The sequence below is a fragment of the Haliotis rufescens genome, unplaced genomic scaffold, assembly GCF_023055435.1.
Source record: "Haliotis rufescens isolate VD_foot unplaced genomic scaffold, xgHalRufe1.0.p SCAF_8, whole genome shotgun sequence".
NCBI classification, from domain to species: domain Eukaryota; kingdom Metazoa; phylum Mollusca; class Gastropoda; order Lepetellida; family Haliotidae; genus Haliotis; species Haliotis rufescens.
The window spans coordinates 10,006,366-10,031,680 of record NW_025964372.1 but is presented as its reverse complement, the minus strand read 5'-3'; the positions used below and the strand labels follow the sequence as shown (position 1 = coordinate 10,031,680).

Here is a 25,315-nt window from a genome sequence, read left to right as displayed (position 1 = left end):
ACTAGGTACCAGGAACAGACGGATGGATATGGGTGAGAGTGAACACTAGTCACCTGGAACAGACGAATGGATATGGGTTGAGAGTGAACACTAGGTACCAGGAACAGACGGATGGATTTGGGTGAGAGTGAACACTAGGCACCTGGAACAGACGGATGGATATGGGTGAGAGTGAACACTAGGCACCTGGAATAGACGGATGGATATGGGTGAGAGTGAATACTAGGTACCTGGAACAGGCGGATGGATATGGGTGAGAGTGAACACTAGGCACCTGGAACAGACGGATGGATATGGGTGAGAGTGAACACTAGGCACCTGGAATAGACGGATGGATATGGGTGAGAGTGAACACTAGGCACCTGGAACAGACGGATGGATTTGGGGCAGAGTGAACATTAGGCACCTGGAAAAGACCGATGGATATGTTTGAGTGAAACTGATGGATATTTGTGAGATGTGTAAACTGTATACAGAGTACTTACAATGGTAATCCCATCTGACGGCAGACAACAGCTGCGGCGGTGTACGAGAAGTTGTCATCACAGATTGTTCCCCATGTACCCGCCACTTCCATCTCAAGACGACCTTGAAATTTATTTGGACCTTCGGCAAGACGCAGTTTGGGAACATCTGTAGACAGATCACACCTCTCATAGTACATGTTAATATCGCTACATGTGTCCTGTACTAGGTGTATACCTATTGATACTGATCAAGTGCAACGCCAACACTCTGTTCGACATAATCACTATACACATTCGACGGTCAGTCAGTTAATTCATGTATGAGCGCTAAACATAGACATTTTGAGAATAGGCTTTGAACTTGGTAATCGAGAATTAATCTCCCACTCAGCCGACATGTACTCACCTTCACTACAGAGAACACTAACATCGTCTTTGTGTTGGCAGTGCGTGATGTACCAACCGTTGCTTAGACATTGAGCAATATTGTCCTCAGTGCCAACGCACATAACATTATCAAGCAGCACACCACCAGAGCCTTGTCCAAAGTGGGCGTTACCAATCGCTATGCTGCCCAGCCTGAAATACAAGCTTAAGTCCATATTACATTTTAACACTTTATCACACCAGAAATGGAAGAAGTGCATAACCGTATAAGTCCACTTAAACAAAGGCCGCGGGTTGCAGACGTCCTTGGTCAACATATAATGAAAATGTTCTGTCACCTTAGCAACTTGAACTCTCCAGGCGTGGAGTTAAATGGGCTTCTCTCTTTTCACGCTACATGAGCCATAGTGGTCAAAGTAGTCCACGTGGAAAGGTACATATCAAACCATAATTAAGACAGGAGCAACTCTGGCTGTTTCTGGGGACCAGGGCTCCAAACCGGAAATCGTTGAAAGCGGTATGACATTTGTAAGCCTTTGAAAAAGTATATACATGTATTTGCGATATGTCGTAACGCTACGAACGCTTTTGTGGATCGGGACCTACGTTGTCCTGGCCAGAGAGGATGGTACAGCTTGCCATGTCACTTTTACACGAAAACGCTTCAAATGTGTAAATGTCATTCAGTCGAATGGTTTTGAGTATATATACCTTTCAAAAAGAGTAGAGGATACTCAGAAACAACTTAAAATTTCCCAAAGTGTAAGAGATATTACATTCTGGTAATAGTTATATAACAATAATGAATATAATGGGAACACATTAGTGAAGCATGACAGTAGATGTTTTGACTGCTAACAATCTTGAAGAACGATAGTGGTAAGATGGGAAATTTCAAAGTTGACGTCTTAGATCAGTAGTGCGTAATACCGCCACGATTTATCAAACATTCAATCACTCGGAGAGGCATACTGCGTATGAGTCTCCCAATGGCGATTTGATGATAAAGTATGTCCTACTCCTCTTGTAGCGCCCGTCCAAGTTCAGCCAACGTGATCGGCGGCCTATGATGTTGACGCCCACGTCTTCCTGTCATGTTCCAGACGTGTTCAACAGGGAAAAGTTTGGCCTGATTGCTGGACATGGCAGTCTGTGGATGATGTGCTGCTGGAGATGGGCATTGACTTTTCGTTCACGGAGCAAAACATCATCAGCAACCGATAGTTCAGTTCAGATCATCCTACTTATGTTCTCTCTATGAGGTGTTTCCCATTATAGCAGACCAACTACGCGTACATCCGTATGTCATGCGCGCTGTCGTATATATGCACATCACACAAGCGTATGTAACTCCACGTACCTCTCAAATCCTAACATATGGCAGACAACTCCTGCTTCCTTGTTCCCGAACCTATCATCACACACAGTGCCCCATGTGTTGTTGAAGAACACCTCCACGCGACCATTCGATGTAGACGTTCCATTCACAAGGCGGGCCGTCACGTTTGATGCTGCTTTCAAGATAAATACTAGTACTTATCAGTGGTTGTTGACATATTGGATTTTCTGGTCAGATGTACCATGTTTGTCTCATCAAGTGGACAATTTCATAGGCGGCTTTCGAGATCAGGAAATTAGATAAACCTATTATTTATATATATTTTGTATTTTCTAAATATTCGTATGGTGTTAAATTAATGTCAAATAGACAGGATTGAAGTAGTTCCGACTTCAAGTGCAATCTCACCGGAGTAAAACATCTGGGTTTTTTTCAGATTTAGTATTTCATCACTCAATACATGATAAAACATGCCTTCGGCCTCGTAATAGCTGCACAGCCTCAGATCGGACATCATCCAACCATGATACTCCTGGCCTACCATTACATTAGTGTCACTCCTATGTTAATATATTCATATTTGATTTGGTTAACCATGCAGTGTGCAACAGCGTGAGGGTCCTACCTGCCAAACAGACCACTCCGGCATCCTCCCCGTGATTGCAGTTGTTCACTCCCCAGGGGGAGTGGGGGCACTCTCCTAGAGACAACTCGGACCCGTCACACTTAACATCGTCAAGTAAAGTAGAAAGGCGTCCTTGACCAAAGAATGATTTGATCCTGGCCATTGCCCAATCCCTAAAGAAACAAAATGTTAATTGATCCATATCTCCATTACAAATTCATTGTTATTTCTTTTTCGAATGTGTATGTATAATTCCATGTACATAAAATAGAACATCTCCGTAGAAACATAACTCCTTGATTTCTTTCATTATATATTAAAGTAATGTACAGTATGTCGCGCCGTCATGCATGACGTGATTCTGCTACATATCAACACGAGAAGCCACGTTGATTTTTAGATATTAATACATGTGCATGTGTAAAAGGGCAATCAGATCTTTTCTTGAAGTTTGAAAATGTGTACCAAATCTGGCAATAAATGAAGACATGGGATGCACTGCCCTAATGACATGAATAAGGGAATATTAAACAATATATATATATTTATATGGGCAGATGAGGAAGATACACAAAAGAGAAAGAAACAATGGAATGCAAGAGTGAGTGAGTATTCCAGTTATATCGCGGCGTGTCAGCTTAATGAGGGAGGAAAGCCCGAAGTGATGCAGGTCTCAGACGTTTACCACTTCGGTGAAACCCACGAGCACGGGTATGGTGCTGACAAACCTAGAAACATAATCGGGGCGATGCGGGATTCGAACCCACAATCATAGGTTTCTGGCATGTCCAAGGGACGCAACTCTGCACAGCGAATCGCGGCGCCCAAGACGACTGGGCCACCCGTGCCCCCTGGAATGCAAGAGCCGGGATAATTTAATGAAGCTGGGTCTAACACACTTGCTAACTGTACATTGCCTGTTTTAACTGCATCAAAGATAAAATGCATGTTTTAGTACCTGTTGCGTTATGAGTGAGACGTAAATTACATAATCGGTCTGTCTGTTTGCATTCACTTTCCAACCAATTTGATGTGTGTAGTGTGTGTGTGTGTGTGTGTGTGTGTGTGTGTGTGTGTGTGTTTGTGTGTGTGTGTGTGTGTGTGTGTGTGTGTGTGTCTATTACTCTTACACATACACGTAGATTGTGATATGGAAGTCAGCGTGTTGTGTTATAATCTGCTTGCTCACACGTGTGCACCTTTTCCAACTACTATCATACTAACGCAGGAAGTCCGAGCATCCGACAGACGACCTGAGCGTCCATATTGCTCCAAGAGTCGTCGCAAACAGTCCCCCAAGACCCATTGTAGTGGACCTCAACCCGGCCCTCGGAACTCACATCACCACCAACCAACCGTACCGTGACCTTGTCCCCTGTTGTGGAGCCATCTGTAACAATCAACAATATCTCACGTGGAAACGATCATAAACACACGATGATGTGGCTATTGAATAGATATGTTATGTCAAATGCAGACCTCAATAAAACCCACATAAGGATAATCAATATCACATACTTGAATCTAGCGCTCTGTGTAATTCTTCATGTGGCAGACCTTTAAAAATTGCAATCCGTAAAAACATATGCTGTAATTCTTCACGGGACCTCACCATAACAAATGATATACATGAATTGAAGGGCAAAAGAAAGTATACCGTGTTTGTTTTTATGTTATTGCACATTGAAAGAACTGTTGTTAATTTGATTATATACCTATTTGACCATCACGCATTCATGTAACAGTTTATAAAGAGTAAAATGTTGTACATTTGTGCCAAAAAAGCAAATTTATTGATGTTCAAAGATAGATTGTCTAAGATACCATATATATACCTGTATATAGCGTCTGACAGGGACTACGTGAGTCACACGTGTGGATTGGGACCAGTTTTCATTGCAGTTAAACTCACGTGAGCACATGACTGACGCATCTTCATTATGTCGACAGTTCGATCGTCCCCAGCCCCTGTGCCCGCACTGGTTGAGGTTCGTCTCTGTTCCCCGACACTGGAGATCACCAAGCCACACTGGCCCCGTGCCAGGGCCGTATGCTGCTTGCGATACTGCTACAGATCCAGATCTGTCCGCCCAGGGGAAAATTAAACACATGTCAGAGGACTACTACTACTGGTGAGATGAAAAGGGGTTTAACGTCGCGATGAAGATTAATGCACTTAGCACGCACGTGTGTGTGTGTGTGTGGGTGTGGCTGCTTGTGCGGGCTAGACGATCAGTCCTTGTTTAAGCCCCTTAATGCCGAGTGCCAGGGTTACAACAAGTACCATCTTTTAACGTATTTTGGTATGACGCGGCCGGTGATCGAACCCCCGTCCTTCAGCTCTCCGGGCAGACGCTCTACCACTAGACCACCGAGGCGGTCTACTACTACTACTACTACTACTACTACTACTACTACTACTACCACTTTTTATTATAATAATAATAATAATAATAATAATAATAATAATAACTGGAAGGTACAGAAATGAGTTTCAACAAAATGAAGTGCCATGTCAAATCGGCCCTGACTCAGTTTTTCAAGGAAAGGCTATTTGAACGACCACTGCATCGAGTTTTTGTGCAGTGTTTGAGAAGTTCAGCAACCCTGCAGAGTCCTTCGCTTGGATGAGGTCGGCTGGCCTGAAAAGTGAAACAGAAGGCTTTCTGTTTGCTGCTCAGGACCAGTCACTTCCAACTCGTAACCGTCAATGGGTGATTTTGCATCAAAATATGAATAGGAAATGTAGATTATGTAATGAGTGAGTGAGTGAGTATGGTTTTACGCCCCTTTTAGCAATATTCCAGCAATATCACGGCGGGGGGCACCAGAAATGGGCTTCACACATTGTACTCATGTCGGGAATCGAACCCGGGCCTTCGGCGTAAGGAGCGAACGCTTTAACCACTAGACTGCCCGACCGCCCCAGATTATGGAATGAATTTAATGAGACTGTCCAACACATTGTCAGTGGATGCCCAAGCTTTGGCCCAAACACAGTATCTTAAACGACATGATTCAGTGGCTTGATCATTTTATTACCGTCTTCGCCATGCGTGTGGTTTTGACACAGAGGTCCATCCATGGTACCAACCAGAATATGTAGAGGGCGTCATGGAAAATGTTCAATACAAATTTCTTTGGAATAGGCCCGTATACAGCCTCAGACGTATCCAGGCGAACAAACCTGATTTTGTCCTTTTTGATAAATCCAATGAAATCATTTATATTATTATATTTTCTGTCCCTTTTGACATAAATGTGATTGACAAGATTGAGTAAAAACATGTCAAATATGCAGACCTCACTTTCGAAATGTCACGCTTGCATCCCAAGTACCAAGCTGTTCGACTCCCCAATGTTCTCGGTGCCTTAGGTTTGGTACTCCCTCAATCTGTTGACTGACATTGGGAGAATACCCGGGTTTGCCACCAGGAATACAGCCCTTCTGACAATCTGGGTAATGCAGAATGCTGCAGTGTTGGGGAGTCTTCACATTCTCCGAAAAGTTCTGGGTGGGTTTGACTAGGCAGCGCTTCCTGGGAGAAGTCCCTGTCTGGGCTGCGTGTAGAGGGGGCAAGGGCCCTGAGCTCATGATGAGCCTGACCAGCCTGACCGAGCCAGGATCACCAAAACCCTCTTTGCTGCTTTTTTAAAAACTTAACCTGTACAATAAAATATTGACCGGCGTAATCACTTTTTCGCGTGTCCGTAGGTGACCTAAATACATAAGTAACTAACTGACCACTAACATGACAGCGGGGTAGCGGCGGACGCTACGTCACTATATACACTCTTCAGCCCTCCAACTAGGGAACTTTTGGAGCTGATTTACGGTCCAGGTCTAAACGATGTAATTTGTGCCCAGTCTGAAGCTGATGTCTTTCTCCAAGTCATTAGAGTTATAATGTATTGTTTGGTTGATCGACCTCATAAAATAGAAAATAACAGACAAGTTTAGTACTGGTTTAATGAACTGTAAATATGCTCGAGACTGGTTCGTACATGGGGGATCTACATAACGGTACCCTTCAGTACAGCACTTGACATGTGTTGTGAGAAATGTCTAAGTGGTAGTTACGCATTGTATCCTAGCGACCGACAGATTACCGCAGCTTCATTTCCGCCGAAGTTGTCGTCGCACACCGTGCCCCAGGTGCTGTTGTAGAGAACTTCGACTCGGCCCTCGGACATCTTGGCTCCTCCATTCAGACGGACAGCTGTCATGTTGGCAGTTGCTGCAACAGATACTGAGGGGTGAGGATACCCTTGTGCCCTTATACAATTAAGACACGCTGATCGAGAACCAGTGTTTCTTGGGTTAATATAATAACATGGTAAACAAAGTGGCATTTCCAAATGAAAGTATAAATGTTACTGCTATTGACTTATCTTGAAGCCAACGTTATGCCACACGATGATGTGATTACATTTAGTTTTGGGTTCAATTATCTAGATGTCATGGCGTTAAATAATGCATGATTTGAAAATGTTTCAGTTACGTGTGTTTCCTCCTGCGCCCCTTTCCCCCTCCAACTGAAATGTGTGTTTACTCCTGCACCCCGTTCCCCCTCCAACTGAAATGTGTGTTTCCTCCTGCACCCCTTTCCCCCTCCAACTGAAATGTGTGTTTCCTCCGGCGCCCCTTTCCCCCTCCACCTGAAATGTGTGTTTCCTACGGCGCCCCTTTCCCCCTCCAACTGAAATGTGTGTTTCCTCCTGCACCCCGTTCCCCCTCCAACTGCAATATGTGTTTCCTCCTGCACCCCGTTCCCCCTCCAACTGCAATGTGTGTTTCCTCCTGCACCCCGTTCGCCCTCCGACTGCAATGTGTGTTTCCTCCTGCACCCCGTTCCCCCTCCAACTGCAATGTGTGTTTCCTCCTGCACCCCGTTCCCCCTCCAACTGCAATGTGTTTCCTCCTGCACTCCGTTCCCCCTCCAACTGCAATGTGTGTTTCCTCCTGCACCCCGTTCCCCCTCTAACTGCAATGTGTGTTTCCTCCTGCACCCCTTTCCCCCTCCAACTGCAATGTGTGTTTCCTCCGGCGCCCCCCCCCCCCCCCCCCCCAACTGCAATGTGTGTTTCCTTCGCACCCCTTTCCCCCTCCAACTGCAATGTGTGTTTCCTCCTGCACCCCGTTCCCCCTCCAACTGCAATGTGTGTTTCCTCCGGCGCCCCTTTCCCCCTCCAACTGCAATGTGTGTTTCCTCCTGCACCCCGTTCCCCCTCCAACTGCAATGTGTGTTTCCTCCTGCACCCCGTTCCCCCTCCAACTGCAATGTGTGTTTCCTCCTGCACCCCGTTCGCCCTCCGACTGCAATGTGTGTTTCCTCCTGCACCCCGTCCCCCCTCCAACTGCAATGTGTGTTTCCTCCTGCACCCCGTTCGCCCTCCGACTGCAATGTGTGTTTCCTCCTGCACCCCGTCCCCCCTCCGACTGCAATGTGTGTTTCCTCCTGCACCCCGTTCCCCCTCCAACTGCAATGTGTGTTTCCTCCTGCATCCCGTTCCCCCTTCAACTGCAATGTGTGTTTCCTCCTGCACCCCGTTCCCCCTCTAACTGCAATGTGTGTTTCCTCCTGCACCCCGTTCCCCCTCCAACTGCAATGTGTGTTTCCTCCTGCACCCCGTCCCCCCTCTAACTGCAATGTGTGTTTCCTCATGCATCCCGTTCCCCCTCCAACTGCAATGTGTGTTTCCTCCTGCACCCCGTTCCCCCTCCAACTGCAATGTGTGTTTCCTCCTGCACCCCGTTCCCCCTCCAACTGCAATGTGTGTTTCCTCCTCACTCCGTTCCCCCTCCAACTGCAATGTGTGTTTCCTCCTGCACCCCTTTCCCCCTCCAACTGCAATGTGTGTTTCCTCCGGCGCCCCCCCCCCCCCAACTGCAATGTGTGTTTCCTCCTGCACCCCGTTCCCCCTCCAACTGCAATGTGTGTTTCCTCCTGCACCCCGTTCCCCCTCCGACTGCAATGTGTGTTTCCTCCTGCACCCCTTCCTCCAACAAGTGATCATATGTGTGTTTACTGTTTACTGTTTGTGTACGACAAACATAAGTCTTAGAAGTCTTTTTTTTTACTGGCCCATATACAATACATACATTTGAAATAGTGTGGTACATGAAAAAAAGGTAATGTCAGGTACAAATTTACAGATTTACAGGCTTTTCATAATTACGTCTTCTTTCAAAGCTGGAATACAAGTATTTACATAGTTTTCCAAGTAATTGTTGACATGAAGATGAAAGCAGCGTTTTAAATTTATGCATACTTGGATTATGGCAAAAAGTTGTTGGTAAATACAGTTGTCTAATATCGTTGTAATATTCACATTCTAAAGTAAAATGATATTCATTCTCTATACTTGTCTCACATGTGGGGCAGACTCGTAAACGTAAATCAATATCAGCCCATCTACCTTCGTTTACCTTAAGTCTTAGTAGCCCGGCTCTAAGCCTTATCATAACATTTCGATACTTTATTTCAGTAATAATGGAAAGGTATTTTTCTGGTTCCAGGCGACTTTTAAACTCTTTTAACAGGATGTACCTAGAACTAGCCTTGATAGTACTATTCCATGATTAGTAGAACATATTAATCAAAACGTTTTTAAAACTATTCATGAATGATGGTTTGTCGCCAACAGCTTGACTGAGCCAAACTACTCCAAATCCGTGAGAAAATAATATGGAACGAATGGAAGAAGCATAGTTCTGATGACCACACTTGTCGCTATATACAAGCATATTATAAGATTTTCTTGGTATCCTATCTTCGTCAATTTCAATCACTTTTAGCCAATACTTTACAGAACGACACATAGCATTTACATGTAGTGGGTACCGACCGCATTCCCCATACACAATAGCATTTGGAGTTTGCAAACCAACGTTAAGAAACTTCTTACAAGCCATAATTGCACTTGTTCTTTTTTTTCAAATCTGTCTACACCCCATATTTCCGCACCATATAAAAGAAAAGGTTGAATCTGAGTATCAAATATTTTAAAGAAAACTGAAGTGTCAACAAAACCATCTTCCATAGATTGCGAAATATTTCCATTAAAGCTCGTTTATCCCTTGATGCTAGATCTGAAACACATTGGTTCATCTTTGATGTATATGAGAATACAAACCCAAGATATCTATAGGAGTTGGCGGTTGAAACATGTTTGCCTTTATAGAACCATTTCTCATGAACAGATAACCGCCCTCCTCGTCTAAATACAACAACACTCGTTTTATCCAATTTAACCGTTAATCAATGTGAATCTGCAAACTTTTCAAGAATATTAAGTTGGTTCTGTAAACCAGTGACTGTGTCAGAGACAAGAATAACATCATCGGCAAACAATAATAATAATATTTCAAACAAGTCTGGAAATAATTGTACGCCGTGTTACCCATGTGATGAAACATCATTTGACAGTTCATTGATGCAAAAGGAAAATAATAGAGGGTTTAATATACAGCAATCAAAATATTCTATATAAATGTTATCATTACATCTCACACACGCTTTCACGGAGGCATAGATTCCCTTAAGTGCTCTCATCATCTTTCCACCAAAGCCTACATCGTGCAGACACTCCCATAGCTTAAGGTGATTTACTGAATCAAACGCTTTTCAAAGTATTGGAATAACGAATGTCTTGCCGCTAAAATGGAACAGGGACCTGGCCTTATGAACAATTTACTTTTTCTTCTTTAACAAAACTTACCTGACTGACAAATGACTCCCGCATCATGAGAATGATTACACTGGTTAACTGTCCATCCTGGGAACTTGCACAATCCAAGATCTGCCTCAGTGCCCACGCAGTCCACATTACCCAACACGACTGGTCCCGTGCCCTGACCGTAACCCGCTTTTGAAATGGGCACAGCATTACCACTGTGAATAAGACAAACAACAAGATTTACCAACTGAACTTTTTATTACAAACACGCATGAATCAAGGCCGGACACTTAACAGTTCACCAGTTAGTGGAATTGTTGGTTTGCCAAACTATACTGTGTTAACAATGAATATGTTCTGACCTCCTGGATCACTTATCGGAGCGGAGGAGAAGACATAACTGTGTCTATTTCATAAACTACCTTGAATATGCCACCGTCGTTCCTGGGATTTGTGAATCATTTAGTGCAGTCAATATAAGCTCTGACCCGTAACAAAAAAATATTTTTGCGACAATACAGAGAGCTAGCTACACCATAACGTACATACAGAATGTAGATAAAAACACATACGGGAAATGCCTTATTTAAAAGACAAAGTCTTAATGTGCGCTTCGGGTCCTATGCAATGGCTATGAAGATACCCCAATCCTGCCAATATCCTTCGGTAAATGTGGTTTTGCATTATGCAATTTGTGGCGGTATTATCGTTATCTACCTTATAAACATTTAGTTTTAATTTAATTTCTTAATACGAAAAAAAACCCGACAGTGGCAATACTGACGTAACATTCACGGTTTGAATTAGCACGATTAACACTTTATGTTAGGTCTTGTCTGTGAAAGATAAAATGCTGAGCACAATCAATATACCGACACAATAACTTAATATAAATAATCGAAATGTGTTAGTGTGTGGGGGTAGAACAGCTTAAAGAATAAAGATTCTAATTTATCCAGTTAACAATAATGTATTATTCTTCTGAATACGGGAACGGATAGGGTATAAATAAAGCGACAAAACCCTTTCTATCTCCATCTAGAATTCGATGGTAGATTGTATGATTCCGACTACATCACGAGCACGTGTTTATGAATCACTGTCAAATAGTAATGAGACCAGGTGTTGGCGAAAAGGTGAAATGTATTGGAATAGTCCAATGTTGTGAGGGAACTCATCAATAATAAATTAAACATAAATGTTTAGATACTTAACATACTGAGACATCTGAAATGTATGTATGCATGCATGTATGTAAGTATGTTTCTACAGTCAAGTCGTTAATGTGACATTCGTTAATCCGAAAGGAACCGATAAAATCAGTGCTATTTAGACCCGATAACCCTACAGCTTCACATTTAAACAGGTAGTTGAATTTATCGGCTATAGCTGGCGACATACGCAGTTAACATGTCCTAAATTCACTTTCAATACCAACCCAACGGCCAACTTCGACGGGCAGATTATGGTAACAGGTTCTATGTTTCACAATAGGATAATGCATTTGTTTAGATACGAGAAGAACGTTTTCAAATGATGGGGATATCTTTTAAATATTTATAATAATACCCTTTTAAACTTCTCTCGACGTCAGATCTCCAATTTTGCTAAAAACTGATCTTTTAAATTGTTTTCTGTCTGAGCAGTTAGCCACTGGCTGGAAACGCTTTGTGGGTCATAAAATACATAGGACAGACCACACTTATTAAGTATTTGCCTCACATTTCTTAACCAGGCATTCTGTTCATTATTACATAAAAATTGCAAATGAGCAAACTTATAAATAATTTGCGATAGTTTCGGTGCAGGTCCGGGTTTACAAAGTTTATGCCAAAGACTAACTACCCGTTGAGCTGCATAAATCGATAAAGGTATTCTACCTAGTTCTCCATAGAACATGACATTTGGGGTTGTATTTCTAAGACCACAGGCAAGTTTAAGGAATTTTAAATGAGTCTTTTCAATTACATGTATGTTCATATTTCCGTATGCCCAAATTTCACAGCCATATAATAATATTGGAAATATCATTATACCAAAAGCCTTCAGTACACAATCGAAAGGAATATTATAATTTCTAGACTTTTTGAGAAGACAGAACATGGCTTAGATGCACTTTCCGCTAAACATTTTATTGCTGGCTTGAAATTTCTGTTTCTACTAAACATAACACCTAAGTACGTATAATTGTCTACGATATCAATTTCCGTATTATCCATATAAAACGATAACCTACGGTTTTGGACGACCCGCTTCCAAAGATAATTTTTTTCAGGTTTACGTCTAATTTACGGTTTTACGCCGCTTTTAGCAACATTCCAGCAATATCACGCCGGGAGACACAAGAAATGGGCTTCACGCATTGTACCCATGTCGAGAATCGAACTCGGGTTTGCGGCGTGACGAGCTACCACTAGGCTACCCGACCGCCCCAATAACTTTTAAAAGAATCTAATGTATTCTTGAGTTCAGTTCCAGAATTAGCAAAGAGGATAGTGTCATCAGTATACAGAAGGGTTAAGAAACAGATACATAGATGTACATGTAATTTCACCAATTTTCGCACTCGTGCATCCGTCTTTCAGAAGGAATTTTCGAGATCATTGATGAAGAGACAAAAGAAAAGAGGTGATAAACTTTCTCTTTCCCACGCGCCCGAGTAACATGGAAAATAATCTATTACAACACCATTTGCAGACACTTATATTGGCATACATACTTGGAACAAACTGGAAGAATTTACCCTTAATGCCATATGTTAGTACTTTATGCCATAACCCAACTCTCCACACATTATCGAAGGCTTTTGAAAAATCAATAAAAGCGCATAATAATAAGAACTTGAATGAGCATATCCAATACAAATCTGACACAGTGATCAACGTACTCAGTGGTCATCTGTCTGTGAGTACACAGCCTCGTGTTTAGACGTAAAACGAGTCGGCTAGTGGCTGCATGTTATAATGGCTGCAGAGAAACTTTCTCAACCATAAACAGTTTATCCTTGAAATAAACAAAACAGGATTAATGTATGTAATGAGGTGTTTTTTTCCATTCCAGGATTGCAAGGAATATCTTACAGTACCGAAACGCGACAGTGTGTGAAAGGTGTTGTTTGGTCAACTGCGATGGAGAACTATTGGTTTCAGCGATAAGTCAAGATAAATGCTGAATCAAACTGATGGGTAAGCCAGGGTGAACCGACGTCGCCGTGAACGCGTTGCCGCCAACTACATTCGGTAGAACAACGGAAGCACAATGTACATGTTCTGCCTTCGCCCTTTAAACCGCGACTACAGACCAAGCCAAACCGGATAACATTTCCCAACGTGTGATCGGTAATCTCATATTCGTCTTTGGGCAGGAGGATCCAGCAATGAGGTTCAAGACAGTACGGGGTGCTAGTGGTGGACACCGGAAATATTTGAGTTCTCATACTCTTGACCTTTGTTCTACACATTTAGTATACACATATATATTGTGGAATGGATTGCTGTGCTATTTGCATACAGCTGATGACCATTGGAGACCCCTTAGAGAGAGTGATGACGGGAACATTAAACAACGTCAACTTACTTAGTAACTCACCTACTCGCTTTCTTAGAATGCCAAAAAGTGCATCAATAGAATTGTTGAATTTGAAGAAATACATTCAATTGTTTTCCAAAAGGTGTTTCTGTTTGCAATTTGATTCTTTAACACAACTTGCGACATTATTCAGTGAGCTATATTTTAATAAATTTTGCACCCGCCATGTCTTATTTAACTTTGATCTTGGTTCCTTGAATAAAGATACAGAATGACAACACTAGTGCTATTTATTGTTGCTGGCCGGTGTATGCCCTTCCAACTGAAGATACAGAATGACAAAACTAGTGCTATTTAATATTGCTGGCCGCTGTATGCCCTTCCAACTAAAGATACAGAATGACAACACTAGTGCTATTTATTGTTGCTGGCCGGTGTATGCCCTTCCAACTAAAGATACAGAATGACAAAACTAGTGCCATTTAATGTTGCTGGCCGCTGTATGCCCTTCCAACTAAAGATACAGAATGACAACACTAGTGCCATTTAATGTTGCTGGCCGGTGTATGCCCTTCCAACTAAAGATACAGAATGACAACACTAGTGCCATTTAATGTTGCTGGCCGGTGTATGCCCTTCCAACTAAAGATACAGAATGACAAAACTAGTGCTATTTAATGTTGCTGGCCGGTGTATGCCCTTCCAACTAAAGATACAGAATGACAACACTAGTGCTATTTAATGTTGCTGGCCGCTGTATGCCCTTCCAACTAAAGATACAGAATGGCAACACTAGTGCTATTTAATGTTGCTGGCCGCTGTATGCCCTTCCAACTAAAGATACAGAATGACAAAACTAGTGCTATTTAATGTTGCTGGCCGCTGTATGCCCTTCCAACTAAAGATACAGAATGACAACACTAGTGCTATTTAATGTTGCTGGCCGGTGTATGTCCTTCCAACTAAAGATACAGAATGACAACACTAGTGCTATTTAATGTTGCTGGCCGCTGTATGCCCTTCCAACTAAAGATACAGAATGACAAAACTAGTGCTATTTAATGTTGCTGGCCGCTGTATGCCCTTCCAACTGAAGATACAGAATGACAACACTAGTGCTATTTAATGTTGCTGGCCGCTGTATGCCCTTCCAACTGAAGATACAGAATGACAAAACTAGTGCTATTTAATATTGCTGGCCGCTGTATGCCCTTCCAACTAAAGATACAGAATGACAACACTAGTGCTATTTATTGTTGCTGGCCGGTGTATGAGCTTCCAACTAAAGATACAGAATGACAACACTAGTGCCATTTAATGTTGCTGGCCGCTGTATGCCCTTCCAACTAAAGATACAGAATGACAACACTAGTGCTATTTAATGTTGCTGGCCGGTGTATGCCCTTCCAACTAAAGATACAGAATGACAAAACTAGTGCTATTTAATGTTGCTGGCCGGTGTATGCCCTTCCAACTAAAGATACAGAATGACAACACTAGTGCTATTTAATGTTGCTGGCCCGCTGTATGCCCTTCCATCTAAAGATACAGAATGACAACACTAGTGCTATTTAATGTTGCTGGCCCGTGTATGCCCTTCCAACCGTCAAGCTCACCTGTCAGACATACGCTGCATACCTCCAAAAATTTAACGTAATTTAATCAGGTACTCATAGCAAACTCATCCTTCACATCAGACTCACATATTTCACAATTCTTAATGCACTCGCCTTATCAACTAACCAAACCTCGTTTTGTTACATGTCGATCGGTATTTCTGTCTTAAGGTATGTTATTCTAAATCCAGAAACAGAGCATATGAGCCAAGCCACTCCACTTCGACATGTCTCATTGCTACTTAGATCATACATCATATACCGCGTGGTATGTACATCGATATCATTCTCTCCCTATCGATGTATCATCTTTAAGTACGTACAATGGTAGTTTGAGCATCCTGCAGACCACAGCAGCGTCTGCCGAGTCCCAGTGATTGTCACACACAGTCCCCCACACATTGCCTTGAAGCACCTCCACACGACCCTCTGGGGTCTTACCGGCCAGACGGACCTGCACTGTGGTGTTCTGCTCTGTCATAAAGAAGACATTACATCAATGCTATATAACGTGTGACGAAAATATGTTCAATTAATCTGAGATAACACTATGTACATAGTCTTGAAGTAATAAAATCACAATCCTCTGATATCCTCTTGATATTACAAATCTCAAACGACTTCTAGCATGTTTCAATCACATATCTTAAGTCATACACGTTCATTATTTAGTTGCAGGATCTATTGCACTTCTGCTTGATACAGTTTCCTTTCAACAATGCAATAGCAATTCTGAACAAAAAACAATCACTTTGGAATGTAACTCAATGGGTGTAAAAAAAAAAGCATTGAAATGTATCATGAAATATAAAATGAATATCAAGACAAAATCATATCATTGGGTTACAAAACAACCTAACTTCGCCCTGATTCATATCCACAGCCTCATAGCGTTAACGTTAAATTTCGTATCAAAGTAAGTTCAGCAACTGACTCAAGTGTAGACGCGACACAATCACTTAACTTTGCAATAGAACTATTCCGTCACTATATTTAAGACTAATTTTGTGTTTTAATAGAGATGAGATGAAAATCAAATCTGTAATAAGCGGCGTCGTAAATTAAAAATACTCGAACCGGCTTGACTGACGGGCTGTTCCACCCACTTGTCTTCTGCCCTTACCTTAAGAAACAAAATACATAATAAAAAATACCACTAAACTTGGTAGTTTAATATGGTCTCATGTTATTACCAATACGGTGTGTGATTATCTAAAATTTCAAAGAGGAATAAAATTCATGTGTTTAAATAACGACTGCAGACCGCAGCAACTGCACATCATAAAACCGAGTTGGTTGCACAATACGATACCGTCACGTTCAATTGCACCCTGACGCGTAGACGGATTGGGGATAGGGGCAGGTGACGGCCACAGTAGAGGAAGGGCAGCAGCGGTCGTTGATCCAAAATAGCACATTCCTGTGGCCAGTGACAGAAATAGAACCAGGGTACCGACGCCCGGCTCGGGAAAGTTTGTGGCTGCTGTGGCGGGGACACTTTGGTTTGTGTGTTTGGAATATTCGAATTCACGCTGTGTGAGAGATGGCTGAAATCCTCATTTTAAGACTGTTTTAACCCAACAATCCGACTTCGGATGTGAAAGGGGACACACATAAAAACATTATTTGTTTGATTTTTACAGTTTGCATGTATTAAGTTCAATACTTTCAATGCTTGAAGGCTGCTTGTGAAGCACATACACATACACAAACAGGCAGCTGGCTAGCTATTCTCGGTTGATGAAAATGGACACAATTGGCTCCGGTGCTGTCACAAAGTACAAAGGGCTAACATGGTATGCCTTTAGGGGATGATTATACTTCCTCAATCAAACGCAGTTCATCATAGTTGAGCTTAGACCTATTCAGCCACCCCTCCGACTGGCGCCCTACATTCCAACGCCTAGCTGATAACCAAAAATAGTCTCGACCGCACGTGATGTTATTAAACACTGTTTGATAAAGGTGTATTGTCATTAAACAGGAAAGCACTTGACGGATGAGTAATAAACATCTGTCTCTTATTTCACGGCATTTATCAGCAAGCATAGCCACCTGAAGCATCGTGGGAATGTGTTTGGTGGCCTCAAGTGTTCACGAAATCACGGAAACAGGGACACCAATACTTATAACTGGTCAGCCTTGTACTCACTGGGGTGGCACTTGACAGCGACATCTTCCTTATGTGAACAGTCGTTAACGCCCCAGGGATGGTGGGTACAATTGTCTACAGATGCTTCTGTGCCATTACAGACGATGTCATCCAACCAGATTGGCCCGCTCCCTGCTGCGTACATGCCGCCGCCCAACACACTTCCTCTACAGAAACAGTTAGTGAACGACTAAATACTAAACATGGTTGAGCGGTTAGAAGATATTATTTATTGTTCCATATTTGCGAACACTACCTCGTACCAATCTGGCGAGTGAATGAAAGAATGTTGTTTTCCGCCGCAGCCAGCAATGTTCCGGCTACGTCACAGCTGTACCAGGTTGAGGCTGGGTCAGATGGCAGCATGAGCACCGAGTCACAGCGTCGAAGTACGATGACACATGTACACACTCAGCCAGACCAATTCTTTATGACAGAGAGCCTATATCAGACAGATCTTACAAAAAGCTCAAGATAATGGGAACCCGTGACGATCCGGGATAGAATAGGTCTTCAGAAACCCATGCTTGCCATAAAAGGCGAATATGCTTGTCGTAAGAGACGACTGACGGGATCGGGTGGTCAGGCTCGCTGACTTGGTTGATGCATGTCATCATATCCCATTTGCGTGGAACGATGCTCATGATGTCAATCACTGGATTGTCTGGTCCAGATTCGATTATTTACCGTCGTCATATAGCTGGAATATTGCTGAGTGCGGTGTTTAGCAACAAATAAACACAATTATTGTCCGGTCTACTATTATTCAAAAGCAATATTGTAATCTTTTAGTATCACACCGTCATATCAGCAATACAAATCCAAGTCACCCTCTGGTGACAAGTAGTTATTCACTGAAAACACCAGTGAAATTCAAAAACTGTTTTAAAAAATCAGTAATTTGACCTTACATGGTGAAAGTTTGTGTATGTTGTGCTGACAGTGAATATTACTTATGCATATTAATATATCTTAATATACATTTTCACACAGTAACAATCCGCAGTCTAGGACAATTTAAAAGAATAAAATTAAGAGAATATTTTCTTTAGGTGAAGATGTGACATTACACATACCAAGATACTTCTGACGTTAGGTACACGTTAGAGTGCCTAGGCCTGAGTGAGTGGGATTGGTTTAACGCCGCTTTTAGCACTATTTCAGTTTCATCTTGGTGTGACAGCTAAATGCAGGAGGAAAGCCTGGGGTGTAATATGTTTACCCCTTTGACTATGGATTCGGTGGTGTTAAACCATAGATTAAACCTCAGATCGAATCTAGGATTCGAACCCACGATTGGCCACGAAATCCCCGTGCTACATGATTAGACGTGCTGTCTATACATAGTCTGCCGAACAGTATGTTCAATCTAAAGCATGACACATTCTGTGCCCACTGACATACTTTCTCATCGAAATCATTTCACTGTCATTTAAGATAACGGGACGATCGATGTTTCACAAATCCACTCGTATATGACCAACAACTTTCACTTGGAGGTCAAAAGGTTAATATTTGTATATTCCTGGCTGATATGTAATGAGGTTACCCCAGACAGTGTACAACATTTTACTTCATTAGATAATGTAGGATATACACATTGGGCTTCACATATTGGATAATACTATTTTGTCATGGTTTTGGTTTTGTTTGTCTGTCACAAACAGTTGGAGAAAATCTTTGTTTAATAAGGATGTTAAAGGATTGTGCTATTTATAATACTTAATGGTTTATCAAAACTGTATATCTACTACTACTAACAGTTCAAGACATAACCTTTACACAGAATTTAAAAAGTTTGTTAGAACCAGAAAAGTACCTTCATGTAATTAGCAACTTGAAGCTTTAAAAACATTTTAGTGAAGTTAAGAGAGGGACTTTTATGGTTGAGAAATAATTAAATGAGGAGGCCAAAAATCGACGAAGGCATGAGAAAAAGTCCTTTATGTGATCGAGGTATAGAGGATGAATATCATATTTACTTGTATTTGCTACTTTTGATGCATTTCGGATTTAATATCTGCCATATGCGATATGAAAGAAGAAAGTATTTGTTAAACAATGTTTGAAATTATGTTTATTACCACTATATTAATGAGTAATTCCTACACTCCTCAAAAAGGAAACGCAAAGCCAGATTTGTGTGGAGAGAACACTTGGTGATTGTAGTCATCTCAGTTATTGGTACAATGGAAAAGTACAAGGTGAAAGTCAGCTACCATCAATAACGCGTATGTCCCCCGTTGGAATCGAAGGCGACCTGGCATCTCCTGCCCATGGAAGAGACGACATTGCGAATTACATCCCTGGGAATGGTAGCCCACTCGCCCGCAACGCAAAAGCCAACTGCTCCAACGTCTGGGGTTGTGGTTGACGTCAGCGTAGCATCTATCTAATTCGTCCCACAGGTGCTCTCTCGGCTTCAAATCCGGGTATATGGAGGGCCGTTGGTTGCAATTGGGAGGACGTGTAGTAAGAGGTATCGTTGAGCCGTAAGATTGCCCTGGATATGGGCTAACCAGTCATGCCATGATGAAAGATATCCGCCCACATCATAACGCTACCTCCACCAAACTTGTTGACTTCCTGTACGCTGTTTCCGGCGTAACGTTCTCCTCAACGTCTGTGGACCCGGGCTCTTCCAACCCCTCGACGGAGGAGAAATCTTGATTCGTCGCTGAACCAGACATCTCTCCATCGCAGTTGAGGCCATACCCTGTGTTGACGACACCAATGCAATCGTTGTTGACGATGTTGTCGACTCACTATGTCGCGTCGAACAGGGTGTCTTGCTCTTAAACGGTTTCGTACGGTCTGGTCGGAGATTCTGCGCAGTCCGGGTATTTGGGATGCGGTTGTGGTCGTCCTAGGTGGCGCAGTCGGATGTAGCGATCTTGTTCGTCCCGACCTTGGCTGATCACGTGTTGATCCATGATGTTGAAACCGATCCCATAGCCTTGTGATGGTGGTGGGCGCTTCATTGAAAACCCTGGCAACAGCTGATCGGGATTCCCCTGCCTGCAAGCAGCCTGTGACGTTGTTTCTTTGCACCTCTGTTAATCTTGGCCTTTTGTTGATCTGTCACTGTTCGATTGACGCAGATGCCAAGCAATCAAAAACCCTGCACTTTAATACCGTTCGTAGTGCTGCTGCTCCATGGCCCTTTTGTTTATGTACTGGGTACGTTTTTTTCCGAATTGTACGTTTTTCCCCGACAAACGGTTTGAATGTCCTTGCTGTGATCATTTTGATCCGGGAAATTGGTCATTGACACTATAACACTTTAAACCTCATCTTTTTGAACCTCTTGGTCCGCTAATTTCGCTTTTATGGCCAACATATCCGTTTTGCGTTTCTTTTTTTAAAGAGTATATTTGTATAAGGGCTTATGCCTCTATACTGAATAAAGTATTGATTGATAATTATGAAATCCTTTCCCACATCTGTTAGATTACATACTATATATCTAGACCATACCTCATATCAAAGATCCTTCAAGCTCTACGTGAACTCACACTCTCGATCTCGCTGGTGTTTTATATCTGATACAAGTGCCATCTACTGTAGATTCTGTGGAACTACGATAACTCTTTGGATGAACATTATCAGGCCAATAGTTTTGGCTGAACGCCAGCATGTTTCTGACGACTGCTTACGAAGTGTATCCCAACATTCTGCAGACAACACTGGCTTCCCTTGTGTCGAAGCTGTCGTCGCACACAGTGCCCCACAGACCGTATACCTGCAGCTCCACGCGGCCCTCGTATTGGTCTAGGCCATCTGACAGTCGTATTTTAAGCCCAATTCCACTCGCTGAAGCAGATAACATTCAACCAATATTTTACAAACTGATACAAAACTGAAATTACCAGTATATGAATGCACTCGCATCTTGACGACTAGGAAACGTATATGACATGTATACACGGAGACAGTCTGCCATTTACATTTAGTATCGAATGAAGGGCAGGAATGAAGCACGCTTTTTGTTGTTTTTTGTTTAAATTTAAGAATTCTAATCACCAGGGCATGATAAACAAATAGTGACCGTCAACGCATAGTGCAATAATTGTGGGATGCATCAGCTAGACCTTCACACGTGCCTATTTTAGACATGCTCATATCAACCTTATTTGATTAATATCTCACAGACACAAGGTACGACCATCACACGCCTATCGACAAGGTACCTTCGTCCGTACGAGATGCGTCCACCAGCCATGCGGCAAATATTTATCACAAGAAGCACGCTACATCTATACATCGAGAAAATAAGAAAGGACACTGTGCATGCCATGTTATGACTCTACATACTAGATACCTGGGGCGGTGGGGTAGTCTAGTGGTTAAAGCGTTCGCTCGTCAGGCCGAAGGTCCGGATTCGATTCCCGACATGGGTACAAAGCCTATTTCTGGTGTCCCCCGCCGTGATATTGCTGGAATATTGCTAAAAGCGGCGAAAAACAATACTCACTGACTACTAGATAGCTGATAGTGGAATGAATGGGGTAAATGCTAACATGGCATCGGAAGGCAGATGACCCCTGCATTCTCAGTGTTGTGGCACTTGCTGGATCCCCAAGGCTTGTGACCGCAGGCTCCAAGGCCGGCCTCGCTCCCTGTGCACCGTACGTCGTCTAGCCAGATGGGCTGGTTGGGAACCCCCGAGCCGTTGGTGAAATAGGAGTTGGTCAGTGGCACAGCGTATACACTGCACAGATGAAAGGATAACGCGGGTAACTTTGCGTTGCAATATCATAGTTTTTACTTGTATACATGTAGTTTCTGAAGTCGTCTATGGAGGCACATTTCGATGAGCAGAGTGTTTATGCGTGTCACATACGCAGATCCAGAGTGGAGTTGAATTAAATCCTTTGGTGACATATTTTCGATAAAAATAACAAATAATAACAATTATAATGTCCAACAAACGCAAACTATTTCCCGGATGAGTTATTTGCATTCTTCTTTTATTTCAAATTTTAAGTGCACCCCTGCTTAAACAAAAACAGCTGTATCCTCGCCAGAATCGCCTTGATTATCAGCCTTGTTTTGTCAGTACCACACCCATGCACACGTGTAACACTTCCTCTTATATTAATCTGGCATGTCGTCATGTAACAACCAAGCCTACAGACTCTGTAGTCTTCTACATCTACATGTATGTAATGTATACATGTACTTCAAACGTATGAAGTTTGACTTCTATATAGTCTACTAAAAAGACACATGTATTATCTGAACACCTGGAAGTAGCGGCGGGTTATCCACGACCTTATGAAATTAGTTTCGCCAAGCGATCGGCCGATCTTTTATGGAAAAAACAAACGAAAAGCAAATTATTGTGAAATAGATTGCCACATACACATTTCTATTCATTCGTCATTCCTTCATATACTGTGTTTATTTCTTGAATACATGTACATATTTACGTATATGTCATGTGCTAGTGATAGATTAAGATAGGTCCTTCTTTTCTCCGACTAAACAATGCAGATGCGTGTTCTGCTGTGACCGCCCTCACACTCACTTGGAGAATCCCTTTTGTCTGCACACGACGGCAGCATCCTTGTCATCCCACTCGTCGTCACAGACCGTACCCCACTGGCCCTGGTGCTGGATCTCCACACGACCCATCAGCCCTGAAGGGCCACCTATTATCTGGACAGGTATGTCTGTGTCCATGTCTACAAAACACAAACACGGTAATAAGACTTCAAATACCCACAGCCTACGATATTACTCAAAGTCATCTGTGAAAAAGATGTACCTGGATCACAGTCGACTCCCGCGTCGTTGTTGTGGTTACAGCTGGTGACAGCCCAGGGTTTGAGAAGGCAATCTGTCAGCCTAGCCTCGCTTCCAGTACAGCTAAAGTCATCCAGCCAAATGACCCCTCCACCTGGACCATAGTAAGATCCTCCATGGGGTGTAAAGACAGAACTGGGGACACGTTAGGAGATAGTTAATAGGCAGCAAAACTTAAAAGCTGAAATCTGAACTATATTTCTTTCGGTTATGATAAACTACATGAATATGTAACGAGCATATACGAAGGGTGATTAATAAGTTCTGAGCCTCACAAAGAAAGACGTGACTAAAAGATGTTAACATTATGAACATGAACATAATCCCCTTCCACATTGATACACTTTTGCCAACAATGTTGGAGGGATTTTGTCCCAGATTCGTAGAAGACCCTTCTGTGGGCGTTCCTAAACGGTTGCCACAGCTGCTTGAGTTTTTCATGTTTGTGAAAAGATGGAAGCCTGACGGAGCCAGGATCAGGAGAATACGGTGGATTCTGAAGCAGTTCAAAGCTACACTCGTTTGTTGTAACCATGACAATGACTGATTAGTGCAATGACGCATTGTCCTGATTGAGAGGAGCACACCTTTTCTCGGCTACACATGTCTCTTAGTCTTAATTTCATTCCCGTAATTGACTCACAAGTGCTGCATGATATGCTCCATTATTGTCTGGTCTTTGGGAAATAGTCCACCATGATGACGCCTCGGCATCCCAGAACACAGAGACCATAACCTTGCCAGCTGATGGGGCAGTCCCTGCCTTCGGTTGTAGCTATGACAAATGCTTCCACTGTTTTGATTGTTGTTTGGACACAGGCTAGAAGTGGTAAACCCAGGTTTATCCATAGTCACAAATTGTTACACGAAACATTCTGGATCAACCTCAGACACAGCTAGAAGATCACGAGACACGTTGTGCCTGGTGCGAATTAGGATGAAATGTCGAAGCTTTTGAACACAACCAGCTGCTACGTTCTTCACTGCCAACGTTTCTGTGATAAAGGAATGTACCTTCTCCTGGGAAATGCCTACTGAATTGGCAATATAACGATCAGTCCTACGCCGGTCGGACTTACCATATCGTGATCTCTGTATACCAGTTCTAGGCCTTCCGGGGCTGGAGTCTTCAACAATTTTCAACAATCTCTCTGTCACACTTCATAGATGTTTTTCTTTTATTAGATTAATTTTCTGTAAGTACATGTACCAGGCCATAGCATGTTCAAGTTTGTCCATTTTCCAAAGGTCACAGACCCATGCTTGTTTTACTGACTTGTCATAGGAGCAGGATTTGCTCAATTTGCTCCAGTTTTTGTAATGTCCACAACAAAAGATTTATTACGCAATTCCTTCTTTGTGAGCTTCAACATTATCTGTCCCTCTCTCACTCCCCCTGCCTCATCCCCCTCTTTTGCTCTCTCTCTCTCTCTCCCTCTCTCTCTCTCTTCTTAAATTAGAGAGAATAATAGTTGTTACCCTGTATACCCCAGCTGATGACAGACCACGGTGGCAGCGTTGTTATCAAAGGTGTCATCACATATTGTTCCCCAAGTGCCGTTATGGTAGATTTCCAGGCGTCCTGCAGATTGCTGGTCTAAATCTAGTGGGACGAGTTTCAAGTCGTTCTCTTGTTGCCCTGCAAGATCATCATCTTTGTTTTCAAGGTATTCGGGTACTTTCAGCATTCAATATATTCAACACTGCTCCTCA

General features: G+C 42.6%; 1 protein-coding gene across 3 annotated transcripts in view; it reads right to left on the bottom strand.

Annotated features, from left to right (window-relative positions):
• Positions 1–447: 447 nt before the first annotated feature.
• The window catches only part of LOC124121440 (deleted in malignant brain tumors 1 protein-like), a 105,820-nt gene continuing 80,952 nt past the window's right edge, over positions 448–25,315 (bottom strand). The window contains exons 2-16 of one of the 3 annotated variants that reach the window (XM_048389031.1): positions 25,082–25,241; positions 23,565–23,737; positions 23,325–23,481; positions 22,315–22,505; positions 21,451–21,607; positions 17,795–17,961; positions 15,966–16,116; positions 10,541–10,713; positions 6,900–7,056; positions 4,731–4,900; positions 4,043–4,208; positions 2,819–2,991; positions 2,215–2,368; positions 874–1,046; positions 448–633 (exon numbers count right to left, since the gene is read on the bottom strand). In XM_048389031.1, the coding sequence (XP_048244988.1) occupies positions 482–633; positions 874–1,046; positions 2,215–2,368; positions 2,819–2,991; positions 4,043–4,208; positions 4,731–4,900; positions 6,900–7,056; positions 10,541–10,713; positions 15,966–16,116; positions 17,795–17,961; positions 21,451–21,607; positions 22,315–22,505; positions 23,325–23,481; positions 23,565–23,737; positions 25,082–25,241 (2,474 nt within the window). In that variant the 3' untranslated portion in view covers positions 448–481. The remainder of the gene's footprint in view (positions 634–873; positions 1,047–2,214; positions 2,369–2,818; positions 2,992–4,042; positions 4,209–4,730; positions 4,901–6,899; positions 7,057–10,540; positions 10,714–15,965; positions 16,117–17,794; positions 17,962–21,450; positions 21,608–22,314; positions 22,506–23,324; positions 23,482–23,564; positions 23,738–25,081; positions 25,242–25,315) is intronic. The other 2 variants (XM_048389033.1, XM_048389032.1) reach the window with 2 other exon arrangements.